General features: G+C 45.7%; 2 protein-coding genes across 3 annotated transcripts in view; one reads left to right on the top strand and one right to left on the bottom strand.

Annotated features, from left to right (window-relative positions):
• Nucleotides 1–590, bottom strand: part of IGHMBP2 (immunoglobulin mu DNA binding protein 2) — a 41,733-nt gene extending 41,143 nt beyond the window's left edge. Inside the window, exon 1 of the mRNA XM_068683681.1 lies at nt 476–590. Within this exon, the coding sequence (XP_068539782.1) occupies nt 476–564 (89 nt within the window). The 5' untranslated portion in view covers nt 565–590. The remainder of the gene's footprint in view (nt 1–475) is intronic.
• Nucleotides 536–16,346, top strand: MRPL21 (mitochondrial ribosomal protein L21). Of its 2 annotated transcripts, XM_068683691.1 has the most exons (7): nt 536–655; nt 2,040–2,100; nt 5,809–5,894; nt 8,876–9,039; nt 10,267–10,319; nt 15,351–15,454; nt 16,134–16,346. In XM_068683691.1, exons 1-7 carry the CDS (start codon nt 619–621, stop codon nt 16,196–16,198), a joined length of 570 nt encoding a protein of 189 aa, XP_068539792.1. In that variant the 5' UTR covers nt 536–618; the 3' UTR covers nt 16,199–16,346. The 2 variants fall into 2 exon arrangements, with proteins under 2 accessions (XP_068539792.1, XP_068539793.1); XM_068683692.1 differs by lacking the exons at nt 536–655; nt 2,040–2,100 and adding an exon at nt 4,720–4,861.
• Nucleotides 16,347–16,637: the final 291 nt, after the last annotated feature.

Raw genomic sequence — 16,637 nt, 5'->3', positions numbered from 1 at the left:
ATGGGTGCCAGAGACCCTGTAGGGTGACTCCAGCTCATTTTCCTAGGGGTATCAGCAGACCCTATACGGGTGACTCCAGCTCTTTTTTCTATGGGGCGAGTCTTTCCTAGGGGTGCCAGCAGACCCTATAGGGGTGACTCCAGCTCGGTTTCGTCTATGGACGAGTCAAGAGAGTCTCCTAGGGGTGCCAGCAGACCCTATAGGGGCAAGCACAGCAGGGTTTCCTATCGAGACAAGTCTTTCCTAGAGGTGCCAGCAGACCTTACAGGGGTGACTCCACCTCGGTCCCCTGTATGGACGGCTCAAGAGGGTTTTGTAGGGCTGCCAACCGACCCTATAAGGGTGACCCCAGCTCGGTTTCCTATAGGGGCGAGTCTTCCCTAGGGCTGCCAGCAGACCCTGTAGGGCCGATCCCAGCAGAGATTCCCCACGAGCGACGGCAGGGCTCGGGGACCAGCGATGGGGCCGGTGCTACCTGCTCTCGGCGAGCTCTGCCTCCCGCTCGTCCCGCAGCAGCTCCAGCTGCCGCTCCGCCGCCGCCTCCACCGCGGCCGCCGCCATCATGGCTCCGCGGCCGCCCCTTCCGCTACCGGGGCAGGGGCCGGGGGGGGCAGCGAGATGGCGGCGTCGGCCGCTGCCCGGAGGAGGGCGGCAGGTGAGGGGCAACGGGGACGGGGTCGGTCGAAGGGAGATCCCGGCTTCTCGACCCTTCGCAGGGCGGCTGCTGCCCCCCGGGGGTGCTCGGCTGAGGGGTGGGAAGGAGGAGCCGGGGCGGGTTTGTAGGCAGGTGGGGGGTTTTGGTCTAGGGGTTGTGCGGTGGGCTGCTGGTGCCCTCCTCCTGTGAAGGGTTGTTATCTCGGGTTATTCGTGTGCTCGCGAATTTAATAACCTTATTAAATGCTGCCTTTGCTCGCGGGACCACGTGCGTTTGGATTTAAGAGGTCTGCCCAAGCCCCTCTGCCATGCATGTGTTGGCTTTGCGGTGAGAAAGCTGATGTTCCCGCAGAGTGTGCATGGGCTGGTGTTGCATTTAATTAAACACATTGTGCCAAAAAGCGTGTTGTTACCCCCGAGGTGACATGGGGACGAGTCCCTGAGTCTGTGTTTCTAGGCCTCCATCTCTTTTTGTGAATTAACAGGGTGTAGACAGGTCGATTTCCTTTCCAAAAATGCAGAAGCTGCACTTAAAGTGCAACTTAAGTTGTGTTAAACCACTAATTCTTTCAATATTTGTGTTCTGACAACAGCACCAACTTCACTGTTTAGGTGAATGGTATTAACTCATATATACATAGCTCTGAAAAGCATGAATACATCTTAAATTCATCTCCTGTTATTCTTACTTCCATAGCTCACTCATTCCTTTTTGGAATAAGAAGCCTCTCTGGGAGAGTGAAAATCCAGGTGTGGGAGCAGTAAACCCAAACCTGTCGCACCTTCCAGGTTTCCCTCAGTGTTGTGGCATCTGCATGGAGGCCACGTGGCTAGTGAGCTCCTGGCAGAACGCCTCCAGCGTGTTTTTGGATGGAAACTTTCTAAGGCTCAGTAAGAGTTGCTGAGAATCACCTGATAAATACCATACAACAGTTTCTCTCTATGTTTTCGGGGCTGAAGGGGCCAGGAAAGGTCCTTTCAGCAACGCCAGTTAGTGCTCAGAATTAAGGGAGTGCAGTGCAGGGTTCAGACCACCTGCTCCCCTGTGCCTTTCGCTCACACTGACCTTTAAAAGAGGTGGAGTGCTCGGGGTGTGTCTCTGTGAAATTGTTGTGTCCAGCTGGACGTGTCACTTGCAGGAGGAGGCCTTTCCCCTGCTCTCATACAATGCTGCACACAACTGACAAGTCCTTTGTTTGTGTATTTTCTTTTTCCTTCCATCTATCTTTGCTTGTTGTGATAAAACTGAAGAAAGCTTTTACAGGCAGAAAATGGTACCAGCACTGTGATGTTGCCTGTGATGTTGCTCTGCTGTTTCTCACTAAGGCCTAAGAATCCAACAGTTGCTGCTTGTTTTTAATTCTTTTTCTCTCTCTCCTTTTCAGCTTTCTTGTTTTCATCTGCAGTTCGGCACCGGAGTTCCCAGAGCACGGCAGCGCAGGAAGGGTAATGTCAAATGACTCTGTGCTTGGATTTTTGCCCCCTGAAATTCTGACCCTCTGTGGGAGAGTGGGGAGATGGGGCAGGAAGGGCTGAGGGGCAGCTTATTTTTCCTTTGAAAGAGAGACTATTCAGATCCCATTGTCAGTCTGTCACTTCCTGAAAAGTTTTAGACACTCTGCCTACCCTCAGTCATCTTTGCTGGAAGGCCAGTTCTATTGATTCGTGAAATTAAGCAGCTGAGTAGAGAGACAGGTAACTAAATCCTCCATTTAGCAAAGGGCTGCAGTGTGGCTTAGTCCATAGTAAACAGCAGAGAAGCTGCTCAAGTCAGGGCATTGCAGACTCCTCAGCTGCAGCAGGCTCCTCAGCTGACACTCATCTTTTTTGGCACAGGTGGTCTATTACTCAGGCAAGGTTTATCTCCTGGCCAGTCTTTTCAGTATCTGATAAATATTGAACTTGCACTGCACTCTTTATGAATTGTAATTAAAAGAAGTTTCTGTAAGATACCAAGCCAGAAAACTTTAGGCTTCATTACTTTCAGTGCTTTTAGAATTGCTTGTTTGTATCTTTATTTTATTTCTTCTGCTGGGATCTAACACCAAAATACCTGGATAGAGCTGCAGGCTGTGCTGCTTCTTGCTTTAACCAGAAGGGGACACTGCAGAAATAAAGAAATCATGTAAGCAGCATTTCGGAGAAATGACACGATTCATTGCCATTCACTCTGCCCTGATGAAGAGTGCAGGGGGTGGTCTCTTCCCACTGGTCCTCAGCATGTGGGAACACAGTTTGGGTCTCTGCCTCTGTGACACAGCATACAATGTTATTACTAAACTCTGCAACAAACCCACAAAGCCTTGGGACTAGCAATTTTTTATATAGAAAGTGCGGATCTCAGCCCACAGGAAATTCCCAGCTTTCCATTTGTGTTGGAAATGGTATTTACTGAGCAACACCTTTCTCTTCAAATTACAGAAACCAGGAGCTCTCTGATCATCTCAATGAAATTCAGGGTGAATCTTCCTGCCACTGACTAAATCTGAGATTGGCTCCATGGTATCGTAGGTCCTTGCCTAAAAAAGAACTATAATCTGGTGCCTTTCAGCTGTGTGTCCTGTTCTCAGTAAAGGCATTTGGCACCTCTCAGGATAATCTGTAAATGTAGCTGTATTGGCATCGTGCCTCCTTTCCCTGCCCACTGAGGTGTATGCCTAGGTTCTGATGAAAGCACTGCATGTGCAAAGTGCTGTCCCTGGTTAGAGCGATGCTTTTCTCTCCAGTGTTTCTTTGGGAACAAATCAATAGTTTTTGGAACTGGCTCTAATGCAGAGAAGTAAACAGTTACCTCTGGTGCTCCTCCTTGCTGCTCCTTGTCCTAGAGATCTTGAAAAACAACTAATTGCAAGCAAGGGCTATTCGCATTTTTTTCTGCTCTCACTGACGCTGTGAGTTTCATGTAGCATTTTATTTTTCAATTAACACCCTGTGGCACATTCGAGTAGAGTTAATTGTTGTTCAGCTCTGACGTTTTAAACAGGGTTCTCATGATTTAGTGCTACCTGCGCTGCTGTTGAGAAAGGCAGCATATGCACACGAATACTTGCCGTACTGATGGTACAGGGCTTGAGGCAGCGAAGAATTAGTTCAGTTTTCAGACAGGGGATCCCTCCCAGTGATAATCTTGAGGAAAGCAGAAAGAATCCAGAATGACAGCTAGTGGGAATGTGTTGCTGGCTGCTAGCTGAAATACCCCTGGCTGTTTTCAGTCTTGAATTCTGTGTCAATGCCATGGCCTGCTTGCTTTCAAGCTCCCAGTTTATTCTCTAAACTGGAGGTGTCTCATGCTGTGACAGCCATAAACCATTTTCAGTAAGTAAAAGAGCAACAGGCAGGTGCAGAAAGTAGAGCAGGCTCTAAGTAAGATCTCTTGCTGGGGCGGCTTGAGCTGTGATTGATCCCTTAATTGTGGCATTGCTGAAAGATCCTAAAAGGGTCATGTCTCAGGACTCCCCTGGGTGATCCCCAGGAAGGCTTTCAGGGACAAAAGTGAAGTCTTGAAATTGTGAGGTTCTTGTCTTAGCAGTATGGTTGCAGAGTGTTTTGAAAAGAGATGTTATTAAAGCTATTTTTTAGTAACAACAGTGGAAGATAATGTTTAAAAAATAATAAAAAAAGATTTAATATGCATCTTTTAGCAAAATATGTTGAGAAGTGAAATTTGTGCTTGGCTAGCTGGATTTGAGACAGCAAATGCTCCCTCTCACTTCTGTGGTCCACCTGAACCAAGTTAGGCATGGGTCTAAGAAGTCTTGTTAGATCCCTCTGCTAGTCCCTCCCCAGCGTGGTATAGGTTGTTGACAGACATCATGATAGCACAGAAGAGGCTTTTGGGCTAAATGTTTGTTGTATTGAATGCTGAATTGCACCTGGGGTGGGAGAAGCCATTCAGGGTACACAGCTGAAAGCGACAAAGGAAGAGCAGCCTCATAACTCTCCTGTATAGAACCCAGCTGTGGTCTTAAGACCCTCTCAAAACTATTTAACAGAAGAGCATTACAAATAGAGGAAAAAAGGATGCATGAGTCATTCGTGTGTAGCGCTCGAGGCTGATTTAAGGATGCTCATTAGCCCTTTCTCCCTGTCAAAGGCAAGTTGCCTTCTCCCGGATACTCTCTGCTACTGGATAACAGCAGGGCTTTGTGCTTGGTACTGAAGTGGGATGAGGAGCATTTACGTGTTCAGCCTGTCAGCTGTGGTGGAGGTAATTTGTACATATATACCTAGGAAAGCTTAAGTGCCTTTTGTCTAAAACTCAAGTGCAAGCAAGGCTTTGGATAGGTCTGATCCTGCTGGAGTTTGTGATAAAATCCCAGTCTGTAGAAACGAGGCAGTGGGAAGTAACTGGTGGTCCCTGAGCTTAATCATCACTAGCGCATCTATCTGTAGATGTCTGAACACCAGGGACAAGCAATAACCCAGCTTAGGTGAATTCTGAGTTAATATTCAGTCAGTTTCTTTCTGAACTCTTTGTTTGTTTCACACTATTTCAAATAACATTGTGAAATGGAAAGTAAAACTAAAATCCATTTCCCCCATACTGAATTTAATGATAGATTGGTGTAAAACAAACCAGCAACTGAGACATTTATTGCTTTTACTTAAAGCTTGCTGCCATTCATGGTGGACCTGAATGACATTAAGCCCTGGGTGCAGTGACTGTGTGTGACAGGGAGTTTGCAGGCTGAACTCAGAAATGAGGCCAAGTGTTTTCTGCATGTGTGTGAACAGTCTTCTGAGCTGGGCTGCAACTTCAGCACCTTTGTAGCATTTCTTGTGGAAGGTCTGGGGACTTTGCCATATCCAGTGTCCTCCATTGGATTAAGCCTTAGGGAAGTAACATTGCTTTTGTATTGCCTGACACCCTCTGTCCATAAGGCTTAAGACCTGAATACAAACCTTCACTTTGTTCGTGAGCTGCTACGAAGTAAAATGTAGTCTGTGGGAAATTGCCTTCTGGTGTGAGGGTGTTTTGGGGTGAGTCTTTCATACTGACAAGTTGTCAACGCACCTGCACAACTTCTGCTCCCCTAGTGGAAAACCACTTTCTGCTCCATCTCCAGTTTCCTTTACCTTCCCTCCTCTCTTTGTGGTTTGTATTCCTTGGCAATATCTGTTTGCTACAGGTGAATCTTATCTTATTGTTCACAGACTTGTTGCCAAAACATCTCTAACTTCACCACCGTGGCCTGAAGTGAAACTGCCAGATCCAGCAGAAGAAGCAAAGTATCATGCAGGTAAAGGTCTCAAGGCTCCAAGTGAAGACTAATGCTCTGTTACTGCTGTTCGTGGCCCGAGTGAGCACAAATCACTGTCTTTGATGATTTGAGCTACTTGTTCTTTTAATTTTTGTCTTCTTTCTGGCATATTTTAGTGTCACTGGCCTCATGCTCCAACTGCTGGTGTTAGAGAGTTGGGTAGATCATGAAGCCTCTCTAGTGCGTGACAGCCTGACAGGTCATAACACTGCCAAAGGAATCTTACCTGATGTGATGTGTTGCCACCTAAAGTGTGAAACACGCATTTTGGACAGGAGAAAACAACTATTTTTCCTTTAATGGGTAAAGCAAAATGCTAAAGCCAGCACAAGCAGTTGGATAGTGGGCACATCAAAGAGCTGGTATTTTGTAGCAAACAAAACAGAACGCTAGAGCCAGCATAAGCAGTTGGGTAGTGGGCACACGACAGAGCTGCAGAGGTGTGACATAAGGCAACGAGCAGGTGGTAAGTGACACTGCTTGGTGAATGTATTCTTGTCCTCACATCTAGTCAGGACTGTTGAACGCAGCTACCGGTCCTCCCAAAAGGAGCCCCTGGGCTGCTTTTTGGGAGGCTAACTCCTGAGCAGTCAGCCTCCCAAATCAGCAAGTGAAGTGAAAATCAAGTACAGAGATGTGCCTAGCCTTGTATTGCCCAGGTGGGGCTGTTGTCAGCCAGACTGTTTTAGAGGTGGTAGCAGGGAAGCCATCACAGGCACAGGATGGTTCTCAGAACTGGGGAATAATGAGCCCCAGTGGGTGAATTTCCCTTACCATGGTGGTGGTGGGCAATTAGCAGTTGCCTGCTTTATGCAGGAAATGAGCTGTGTTTGTTAACAGGCTGTCCTACTGTATTGTTCCATTAGCCTCTGGGACATCTACGAAAGGCACCTGAAAGGACATCTCTAAAGGCTCTAGACTGGAGAGACCCAAGAAGTGAAGGAGAATAGTTACTGTATGAGGAGCCAACGACAGAAGAGAAGCAGAGCTGTGTCTGTATTTTTGCAGATAGTCTCCCATGGCATAGCTAGAATATGTTGTTAACTCTGCAAGTGATGTGCTTTGGAGAGAGCCTCTTGCTCCAGGTTCCCTCTCTGGCTTTTTTATCCTGCTTTTCATTTCCTCTGTGCTCTTGGGATTGCTTAAGTGACGGATGAGTGTTCTGTCCCAGAGCATGATTTGACCCAGCAGTGAACCATAAACTGCTCGGTTTGATTTGCTGACGCCCTGTGGTGAGCAGGGTCCCACGTTCCTCTGACTGCTTCACACGGGATCCTTGGGGCCATTGTGATTTCCGTGCCTCGTAACCTCCTACTGTTTATGAGCTTGCATCATTATCTCCTGGCTGTGCTTATCCAAAGCATGCAACAGCCAGAGCATTTGAATTCTGCCTTATATTCTCCTGCTGTCTGTGGAAACAGCCATGGATATTTTAGGAAGGGTCGCTCCACATGGTGCTAAGATACAAGCCGTACTAACAATCAAACGTACAATGTACAAGCATCCAATGTTTCCTGTCTAGGGATATTTGGAAGAGTTAGCAGCAGCTTCAGAGCCCAAGTACATTGAAGAACACGTACCTTTTTCTGTTACAAAAAGATGAGAGAGCCCTGTGGGTAGAAAGTTGAAATTGGAAAAGGAAATAACCTTTGTTAGAGCATGACTACGTGTGTTTTTCTGGCTAGGGGAAAACTGTAGGTCAGCACTTTGAAATTTTGGTTTTGAAATGCTGGCTACAAGACTGTTCATATACCTGGATCAGCAATTTGGAGCCGGAAGAAATTTATCATATCCCATTGTGCATTGGGGATGTAACAAAGAGAAGGGGATCGTACTTTTCTATGCACTTTTGGTAGTGGACCACTCTGAGTCAGAGAAGAGCACACAGTGGCCTTTTTTTTCTGAAATGGCAATTCCTGAAACACAGAGGCTAAGCTCTTCATCTGAGTGAGGACTGCAGTAACTACTGTCTTGCACAATCATTTCTATTTTCACCTCTACCTATAATAGTTTGCTTCTGCTGAGTTGAAACTTGGACACTTAGAGTGTTCCTGTAAGGGCTGGGTTTGGTTTGGTTGCTAAATTCTTGTCTGTCCCAAGCGGTCATTATGTTGTGTTTACATTCCAAGAAAAAAAAGATTCAGCCACTTTTGAGGACAATGAAGAAAACCTTTTCCAGTTATAGCAAAGTTACTCTTTTTGTGAACAGCTCGAGAGGGTGGAAGGCTGCTATTTGGCAGGGGAACGGCACTCATTAAGAAATACCTTTTGATGTTCCCATAAAACTTGGTTTTGGCTTCACTGCACAGGAAGCTGATCACAGAAAACTGAGTTAAGTGCATGTGCTGTGCAGGACCTTGTCCCTGGAATTTGTGCTGCTCCTGGCACTGGCTCTAGGTGTGTGTGCATGTATAGGAAGAGCTTTTCTGGCAGTCTCTCCTGATTTTGCTGCAGGTACAAGTTCTCAGGCCAGGCTTTGTTAATATGCCTGGAGCCCTTTTTTCTGCATACTTTGCAGGACTCTGCCTGATGCTCTGGGGTGCCTTACAAAGTGTTTAGGGTCCTAGTCATAGTATTACTTGGGAATTGAGGATAGCTCCCTTCCAGATGTAGGTTGTATGTTGAGGAGCACTGTCTTCTGGAACACTTTGTGTTTGAATACAGTGCCTTTAGGATGCCCAAGATACAAGCTGAGAAATGAACACCCTTGGATTGACTGCACAATATACACATAGGTGTTTACTTCTGCATGTTTTTTTCCCAGTGACTAAAAGGCAAATACCTTTATGAAAGAATGGTTCACACCCTGTAGAAAACAACATCGCTGTTGAGCTTTGCTTAGAGATTCCCAGAAGATAACAGTTTTAGGGGGAGAGCAGTGTGGCTGAATTAATTTTGATCGGTTCTTCACACCTTGTTGGGTTTTCTGCTCTGATTTCTTCCCTGATGTTTGCCAACAGAAGTGGTACAAAAGGTGAACAATATGATCGCAGCAGGGCAGTACGGAAGGCTCTTTGCCGTGGTCCACTTTGCCAGCAAGCAGTGGAAAATAACCAGTGAAGACTTGATTATGATGGACAACGTGCTGGAGGCTGAGTGTGGAGACCGAATCCGGATGGAAAAGGTAAAGTGCCTTGTCCGTAGTGCCTGTGATCCTGTGATCGCACATGCTGTGCGTGGGGCTGGAGCAAATGGCATGCAAACATTCTGTGAGACAAAACCAAGAACCGGTTTTAGAAAAGTCCTGAAGAGCTCCTGTTGGATCTCCTGCTCTTACTCCAGCTGTTTCCTTTATTTTTTTTCCAGTCTCAGTTAAGCTGTTATCACTAACGCGATTTCTGTTGAATGTGGCTGGAATGAGTTGTGCCACACTCTGTTAGGAGACAGGTTTCTGTTACACTACATCCAAAAAAAAAGAGAAAATTTACAGTTGTTTTTAGAGACGGCAGCTGAAGATTGTGTTTACCTTGAGACTGTAACACCCAAAACACTTGACAGTGCTCCCAGAGGAACTGTCACTGCTCCATGCTTTGCGAGATCCTTATCGTGCTGAGTGTCTTGGGTGGAGGGAGGGATGGTACATGCAGGGGAAAATTGCCAACATGCAATTCAATATAGTTATCCTTAGCCATTCTTAACTAGCAGGAGCTTGTAGAGGCTCATTAATCCAAATCTTAAATGAAAGACTGAAGTGGGATTCGCTTGCCTTAATACCTAGTTGTTAGAGACAAGCAAGTAGTTAAGGAGAGACGAGCAGTTTTTCTATTTCATCCATTGCTTTGAAAGTCCTGTTTAGAGGCAACTTTTTCAGCCGTGTCTTTGGCAGGTGGTTGAAATGTCCTGAAACAAAATGGTTAGTCCCTTGGTGGTGAATTCACGCCAGATGTTCATTTCTTTATTGCCCATCTTGGGGCCTCATGGAGGAGAATGATGAAAGGGTTTCTGTAGATATGTTGCAATTGGTATAAAGAAATGATTTTAGTAGCTGCCATTCATTCAGATCCCACGCAAAGGCATATTATTCTTCCCTGTATTGCTTTTCATAGCTTTTACAACTGTTGGTGAGCCAGAACAGAGAAGTTCAGTGTGTTCTGATCACTGTGAAAGATACTTGTAAAATATGTTTTAGTAGAATCAAGTTCTCCTGGAAGACTGTCTGTTTTATGAATCTGTTTCTAGCCTGTTAGCTGCCTTTTCCCACTGTTCCTCTGTAGTAACAGTGTCAGGTTTGAAACACACATTTTTAAGCATTTTGGCTTCCTTACGGTGACTGCAGAATCTGGAAAATGTTGTTTGCATTTATTCCGGGGTAATGAACCACTGACATGTCTGATTAAGTTATTTTCCACAGGTTTTGCTGGTTGGTGCTGATGATTTCACGCTTATTGGAAGGCCGCTCCTAGGGTAAGAGGTCTCACACAAGAATTATCCTCTGAACCGAAGAGAAACATGAATTTATGAATTTATCAGCACTAGGTCTTTTCCCAGCCCCATGGGTTTTGAAAGAATCACCCATAAAATAGGCTCATCAGCCTCTGCTGACCTCACCCATTACCTCAGTGCCAGGATAGTGCAGCAGTACCAATTCCTAAGGTAACTGTAGGATATTCACCTCTCTTGGGTTGGTTCTTTTTCCTCATTGTAAAAGCCTTGCACAAACTAGCAGTAAATCTTGCTCTTCAGCATCTTTACTCCCTAACCATAATTGCAGTGATAGCCATCTTAGAATAACCCAAAAATCCTTGCCCATCCCTTAATCTCATAATTTGAGTTGTTGTGTGTTGTCTTTTGTTTTTTTTTTAAACCCACTTCCTTTTACCCATGTCTTAACTCAGCAGGTCTTAATCTTAATTTAAGAGTTCCCAGTTTTCCTTTCCTCCTAGTTACATGACTCCAGCAATCACAGCCCCAGCTCTGTCTTAATGCTGTCGGACTCGCTGTACAAACTGTCAGAACATCTGGTTCCTCAGCCTTTGCTTTACCAGAAGGAAGTGGTATGTGGACTAGGTGTTGCTGTTTCAGCTCTTAGCACTGGCTGGAAGCAAAGTCATCAATGGTATGTGGTTTTCCCCAGAACAGAAGGTTTTAGTGGTAAAGTACAAGTCAAGATAATGTGGCTTGCAAGTGCTTTAAGCATCTGGAAGCCCTGGCTGTGGTCTGCTTGCAGGCTAACCCATGTGTTTGTGTTAGCTTGAATTGAAGCAACTTTGGCAGAGGATGGCCAGAAGAGGAGGAGCTTGCAAATCTGAGAAATATTTCCTGGTGGCTTGTAGATTTGAGTTAGAAATACCATGTGTTTTCAGGTGGGTTTGGCTTCTGAGCTTGTTTTTTTGTTTTTTTTTTTTTTATGTTACCCTGCAGGTTATCCATATCTAAGAGGTATTGATAACACGTTTGCATATTTGATAACGTGACTTTAGCTGTGCTGGTTGTACCTGCCTCAGGTTCCCTGTGTTAGGCAGGATTACAAAAGCTGGGAGCTCTTTGAGCAGTGCTGCAAAGAGATCTGGAATAGCAGATCCTTGGGAGCCTTTGAATTACTGCCAGACACTGTTAGACTTGTGGAAAAAATTTAGGAAGGGGAAATACCATTTTTAGGACTAGAAATGTCATCTTCCAGATACTAAAATAAGAGCCTCCCTGTTCTGCAGACAGGGATATGGCACCTCAGGCAGGATAGGAGCACTGTCCTTCATCTGGTTCTCTTAACTGGTGGCACTGGAGTGGTTCGTTAGAGCTCTCCGAGTGCTGCACTTGGCAAGTGCCCCAAAAGCCAGGAGCTCCAGGACAGGAAGCAAACCATCTGTTTGGTTCCTGCAAGTGCTCTGAGCGTGCGGAAAGCCTCGTCGGTTGCTCGAGGCAGACCAAGCTGCACATCTGCCAGCACTGGACTGAACTCCAGTAACTTTGGCAGAGGGTGATGGGTGCATGGAGGAGGCTGACCAGGCAGAGTGAAGTGCTGCTGGGGAGATGCTGTCCTCCCCGTGAGCTGTGGGTTCCCCAGCTCTGCTACAGGCAGGGGAAAGCAGAACCCCATGTGTCGCAGGCAGTTCTTTCACATAGCTCCCTGTTGTGCCGAAACCACAAACGTTTTGGAGGGGAGATAAGAGCTTGGATGCGAACAAAGGCATTTTTGTTTTTCTGTTGTTTTAAAAATAAACACATCAGTGAGTGCTTGCACCAGCGTCTGCGTAAGACAGTTCGTTACAGCTGCACTCCCTGTTCTGACTTGGAGACGGGTAGGAACTTGTCCTGTTTTGGGCAGATGGTCATGTTTTAATTTTCTGTAGCAGATACCTCCCAAGATGACACTTCTCTAAAGACTTAAAAAAAAACAAAAAAAAAACAAAAAAAAAACACAACAGTGCAACAAAACATATCTGCGTGGCAGAGGCTATTTTGGGAACTTTTAGCTGGCTTCTACTCTGGAATCTTGGGTTTTGGTTTGGTTCAAGTTAACTTGCTGTCTGGTCAGTTGGCACAGGGGTATCAAGCTGTATGTGGTTGTACTTTGTTTAGCTGTAAAATGCAAAAATTGTTGTGCTTTCTTAAATCCGTGATGGGAAGTGAGCATAACTTTGGGCAGGTTTGTATTTCAAACCATCAGCTGAGTCCTCTAATCTGTTTTAGAACCGAGTGAAGTGAGTGGTGCCCCTGAGCCAAAAAGTTGTGTTTGTTTCTATACAAAGTACAGCTGATGAGATTTTTTTTTTCCTTTTAATGATCCCTACTTTTTCTCCTGCCACCAGACCGTTTTTGCAATGGCTTCAGTAGCAACAAGAAAGTGCCTTAGGCTCTTCTAGACAGCCAGGCTAGGATTCAGTTACCTTCTGCAGGGACAGAGAGGGCTCATTGACTTGGGTTAAGTTGTTAACCTCTAAGATTTATGATCCTTTTTGTAGGGATCAGGGCTGTAGTTGGCCTGGATCACTTGCACAGCTCACTGACAATACCTTTCAGTCCAACGTAGATCTCTGACGTTTCAGTATGAATCTTTCTGGACTCCTGCTAATATCTGGGAGATGTCCTTTTTCATGAAATGTTTTCCTTCTGAGAGCAAGCAGCAAGCCCGACTGTCTCAGACTCTGGGAAATGTGTGACCCCCTTCTTATTTTTATGGGCATTCCAGGCATACCTAAAACACTCAATAAAGATTTTTATTTTTTTTTCTTGGGCTCTATTTTGCTGAGAACTTTTATGTTTGTGTGCACTTCACCAGCAAGCAGGCTTCTGCCCTGCTTCAGCCTTTCAGCCAGCAGGTCTTGGTGTTTAGGCCAGCAGAGAGGGGGACTCACCAGGGCCCATGGCCCTTGAACCTTGACTTGCAGAGTGAAGCTACTGCCTTAATACTGAGCTGTGCTCAACAACACCCTGAAAGATTTACTGGAAAGCGAGTCAACGTCCATAAGCAGCGTCAGGGTAGATGGTTATCTGCAGATGTGTCAGTGTTTCTCCCCTCAGCTGAATGCTACTCGAGGCTTAGGGCAGCTGGTGTGGTCCGGCAGTGCGAGCTGTACCGGGGCAGCTTGGCTGTGCTGCTGCAAACTCTGATTCTCTTGAGAGCAGCACGGAGATTTCAGTGACTGGCTCCTTTTATCTGGCCTGGCTGCTGTCCAGTTTGTCCATGTGATCATCATTAGTGAGTTTCTTACATGCCTTCACCGTCCAAGCCTGTGAGAAGTCAGTGGGAGTTTAGATTTCCCTTTGCCTTCAGTGGACAGAAGTTAGACCCAGAAAATAAAGCTCCCTAATCAGAGTAGCAAAACACAGCCACCCCCTGGAGTGCAGTCTGTTTTTTTGGTTTCTTTCCTAGTCTTGCAGTGCTTGCTGTGTATTTCAGTAGTGCTGTTGGTCCTGTCATTGAATCTGGGTAACACCCTTTAGCTGGGATGTCAGGGTCACCCAGTGGTCTCTTAAAATCTAGATAATCTTATGGCTATTTTCCTCAGGGCTAGTCAGTAAATGTAAATTAATGAGTTTTTTTCCTCTGTCTGTCTTTCTCTCCTCCCTTAAGGATTTAACCTCTGATATATATGACACCCCAGAGGGTAAATGTTAAGAGAGATGCTAAATGTCTCAAAGCCTTTGGCCTCTTAGTGACCTTGTTGGAACAGTGAGGCAAGATGGGCTTCCCTCCTCTGCCCCTGAAATGCAGAGTCGTTTGTCAAGAAAATGTTCTTTAACTGTTTCTGGCAGCCAAGTGAGCATGCTAATCAGTTTTTAATGGTATTTTGCAGTGATGCCGCATGAAAGAGTGTCTCTTCCTTCTCCACTGTGGCTGTTGATTGAAAATAAACTTCCCAAAGCTCTTGTCTGGAGGCTCTTACCTTCTCAGAGAGGAGGCGTTGTGCAGACAGGTAGCTGGACCTCCAGCACATGCCTCAGATCCCCTTGTTTTCCACCTCCGGTGTTCTTCAAGTGGCAGCTAGAATCCCCAGTGCTCTTTTTTTCTAACTTCAGCAGGACTTCTCCTGGTGCTCTGCAGATTCCCTGGCCAGGCAGAAAGTGTTTATTTGTGTGTGTCAGTAAGGCAATGCAGAGGGACAAATTACTCTGATTTCAGTCAAGTGTGAAGGAAGTGCGGGCTGTATTCTTCTCTTCTTCTCCATCCTAGGGGAGGAAGGATGTTTACTTGCTGAGAATTCTCATGTGTGGTAGTGAGATTTAGAAACGATTTGAGTCTTTGAGTGGTCTCACCACTCAACCTGAACTCCCCTGGTTGCAGTGAAAGCTGTGTGTGAAATCCTCAGTGAATCCCTGTCCTCTTCCAATCTGGGGTAAACAAGCAGGGCCGACCAAGAGTGGGAGGCAGAAGAGAACCATGTGGGAGAAGAAGTGACTTGCTCCAGCAGCCAATTAGCTGTGCTTCCTGCTAGAAACCGTGGGCCAAATGTTTGTGCTCAGCCTTTGCCAGAACTTAATCAGGTGAGAAAGGTGTGAAGATTTTATTCCAGCTGTCTGGGATGCTGTACAGAAGGAAGGAATTCTGTGTTGACCAGCAGAGCACAGGAGAAGGGAACTGTGTATGTTTAATCTGTACATTAAGCAAAGTAGAAGGATCATGTGAACATGCCAGGAGAATTTACCCTACTGTAATCCTACAAGTTCCTGCAGGATTCTCTTACTACAGCGTTCTTGGCTGTTTCTGGTCTCAGCTCTCACATGACAGAGAGGTACTGCCCTGCAGAATAGCACATCACTTGGCTGATTCATGGACAGCACCTCAAGGCTTTTGTTTTTGCACCACAAAGGCAGCAACCTGACAGATTTCCCTCCTCCTTCCCTGGTGACTTTGTAGTTCCTCCATATCTGCGCTTTGTAAGGCAGGGTGTGGTACCTGGGTGTCATTTTTCTCCCCAGAAACCTACTTGCTGACAGGCAGAGAATGTAAATAATTGAAAGGTGGTACCTTTTTTTTTTCCCTTTATTTTCAAGGAAAGAACTCGTCCGTGTGGAGGCTACTGTGATTGAAAAGACGGAGTCGTGGCCAAAAATTAACATGCGCTTCTGGAAAAGGCACAATTATCAAAGGAAGAAAAGTAAGATGTAAAGAGTACAGAGCTTTCTTCCCTCCTGTGCTGTGGCTGGGTCTGGGAGAGGAACATACCACGGCATAGGGGCAATACCTGGGGAGGGAGGTTTGTTCAACATACCCTAGGACTCCTCATGGCACAGCACCTCTTTCCTAGCCTGCTGCCCGAGGTGTGCATGCTGCATTCAGAGCACAGTGACTTTATTCCTTCTGTCCAGCACCCTTTGTTGAATAGCTTTGGAAAAGACCTTTCTGGAAAAAAAAAAATAGAGTTCCAGGGCAGAAAAGCAATTTTGTTCTCCTTTCAAAGCCTTGAATACTGGATATTTAATCACAGATACTAACAAGCTTTAACAGCATCACGTGGCAGGCTTTTTGATTAACAGCCGACTGCCCCTTCTCAGATATGACTGAGAGGGAGAAAAATTATGACTGCTTTTTGCAGAAGAGACACTAAAACGTTGAGCAATCTGACACAGTCCCATAGGAGCTCTGCCTTGTGCCATACCGATGGTATGTAGCTGTCCTGCCAACATGACACTATCTGCCAGCATACCCCCTCCTAGGCATTGTCGTGCCTTGGCATGCCTTAGACTGATGTAGCTAAGCCTTCTGAAAGGTATGTAACAGCTTTTTGTGCTATCATCTGATCTTTTTTTTTTTTTTCTCTTTCCATTCTTTTTCAGTCATCACAAACCCGCAGACCGTCCTCCGGATAAACACCATAGAAATTTTCCCCTGTTTGTTATGATTGATTGATCGGGTGTTGCGTGGCTTAGGCTGATTCTTGCTTTAGGCAATTACGGAAATAAAACTGCTTCATCACTGGAAACTTCTGGACTTCTTGCTATTGTCTACAATGGAAATCTATATGTAATTTCTTTTTTTTTTTTTTTTTTTTTTAAAAAAAAGCAAAATGAAATGGTTTTGTTAACTATTATTTCGACCTTGGTGTTTGTTTGTTCGGCGTCCTAACCAACCCAGAATCCTTGCTAGCTGCCAGGCTGTTCCATGCTGATAGGGTCTCCCTTTTCCTGCACACCTCTCGGAGTTCTTCAGTTTATCGGTGTCTCAGCTGAGTCTTAAAAATATCTGGGGCTTCACTGGCTGCAGCAGAAGAGGAACATTGTCCTCCTCTGTCCCCAAGATGAGGCTCTGATACTGGAAGGCAAGACCTAAGTCTGTGATCA

Source organism: Anas acuta, chromosome 5 (genome assembly GCF_963932015.1).
Source record: "Anas acuta chromosome 5, bAnaAcu1.1, whole genome shotgun sequence".
Taxonomy (NCBI): Eukaryota; Metazoa; Chordata; class Aves; order Anseriformes; family Anatidae; genus Anas; species Anas acuta.
This window is presented reverse-complemented; position numbering and strand designations above follow the sequence as displayed.

Coding starts and splice junctions, on each gene's coding strand:
- MRPL21 (XM_068683691.1), top strand. CDS start 619: ATGGCGGCGTCGGCCGCTGCCCGGAGGAGGGCGGCAG. Junction 5,895..8,875: donor AGAAGCAAAGTATCATGCAG/GTAAAGGTCTCA, acceptor GTTTGCCAACAG/AAGTGGTACAAAAGGTGAAC. Junction 10,320..15,350: donor ATTGGAAGGCCGCTCCTAGG/GTAAGAGGTCTC, acceptor TTTATTTTCAAG/GAAAGAACTCGTCCGTGTGG.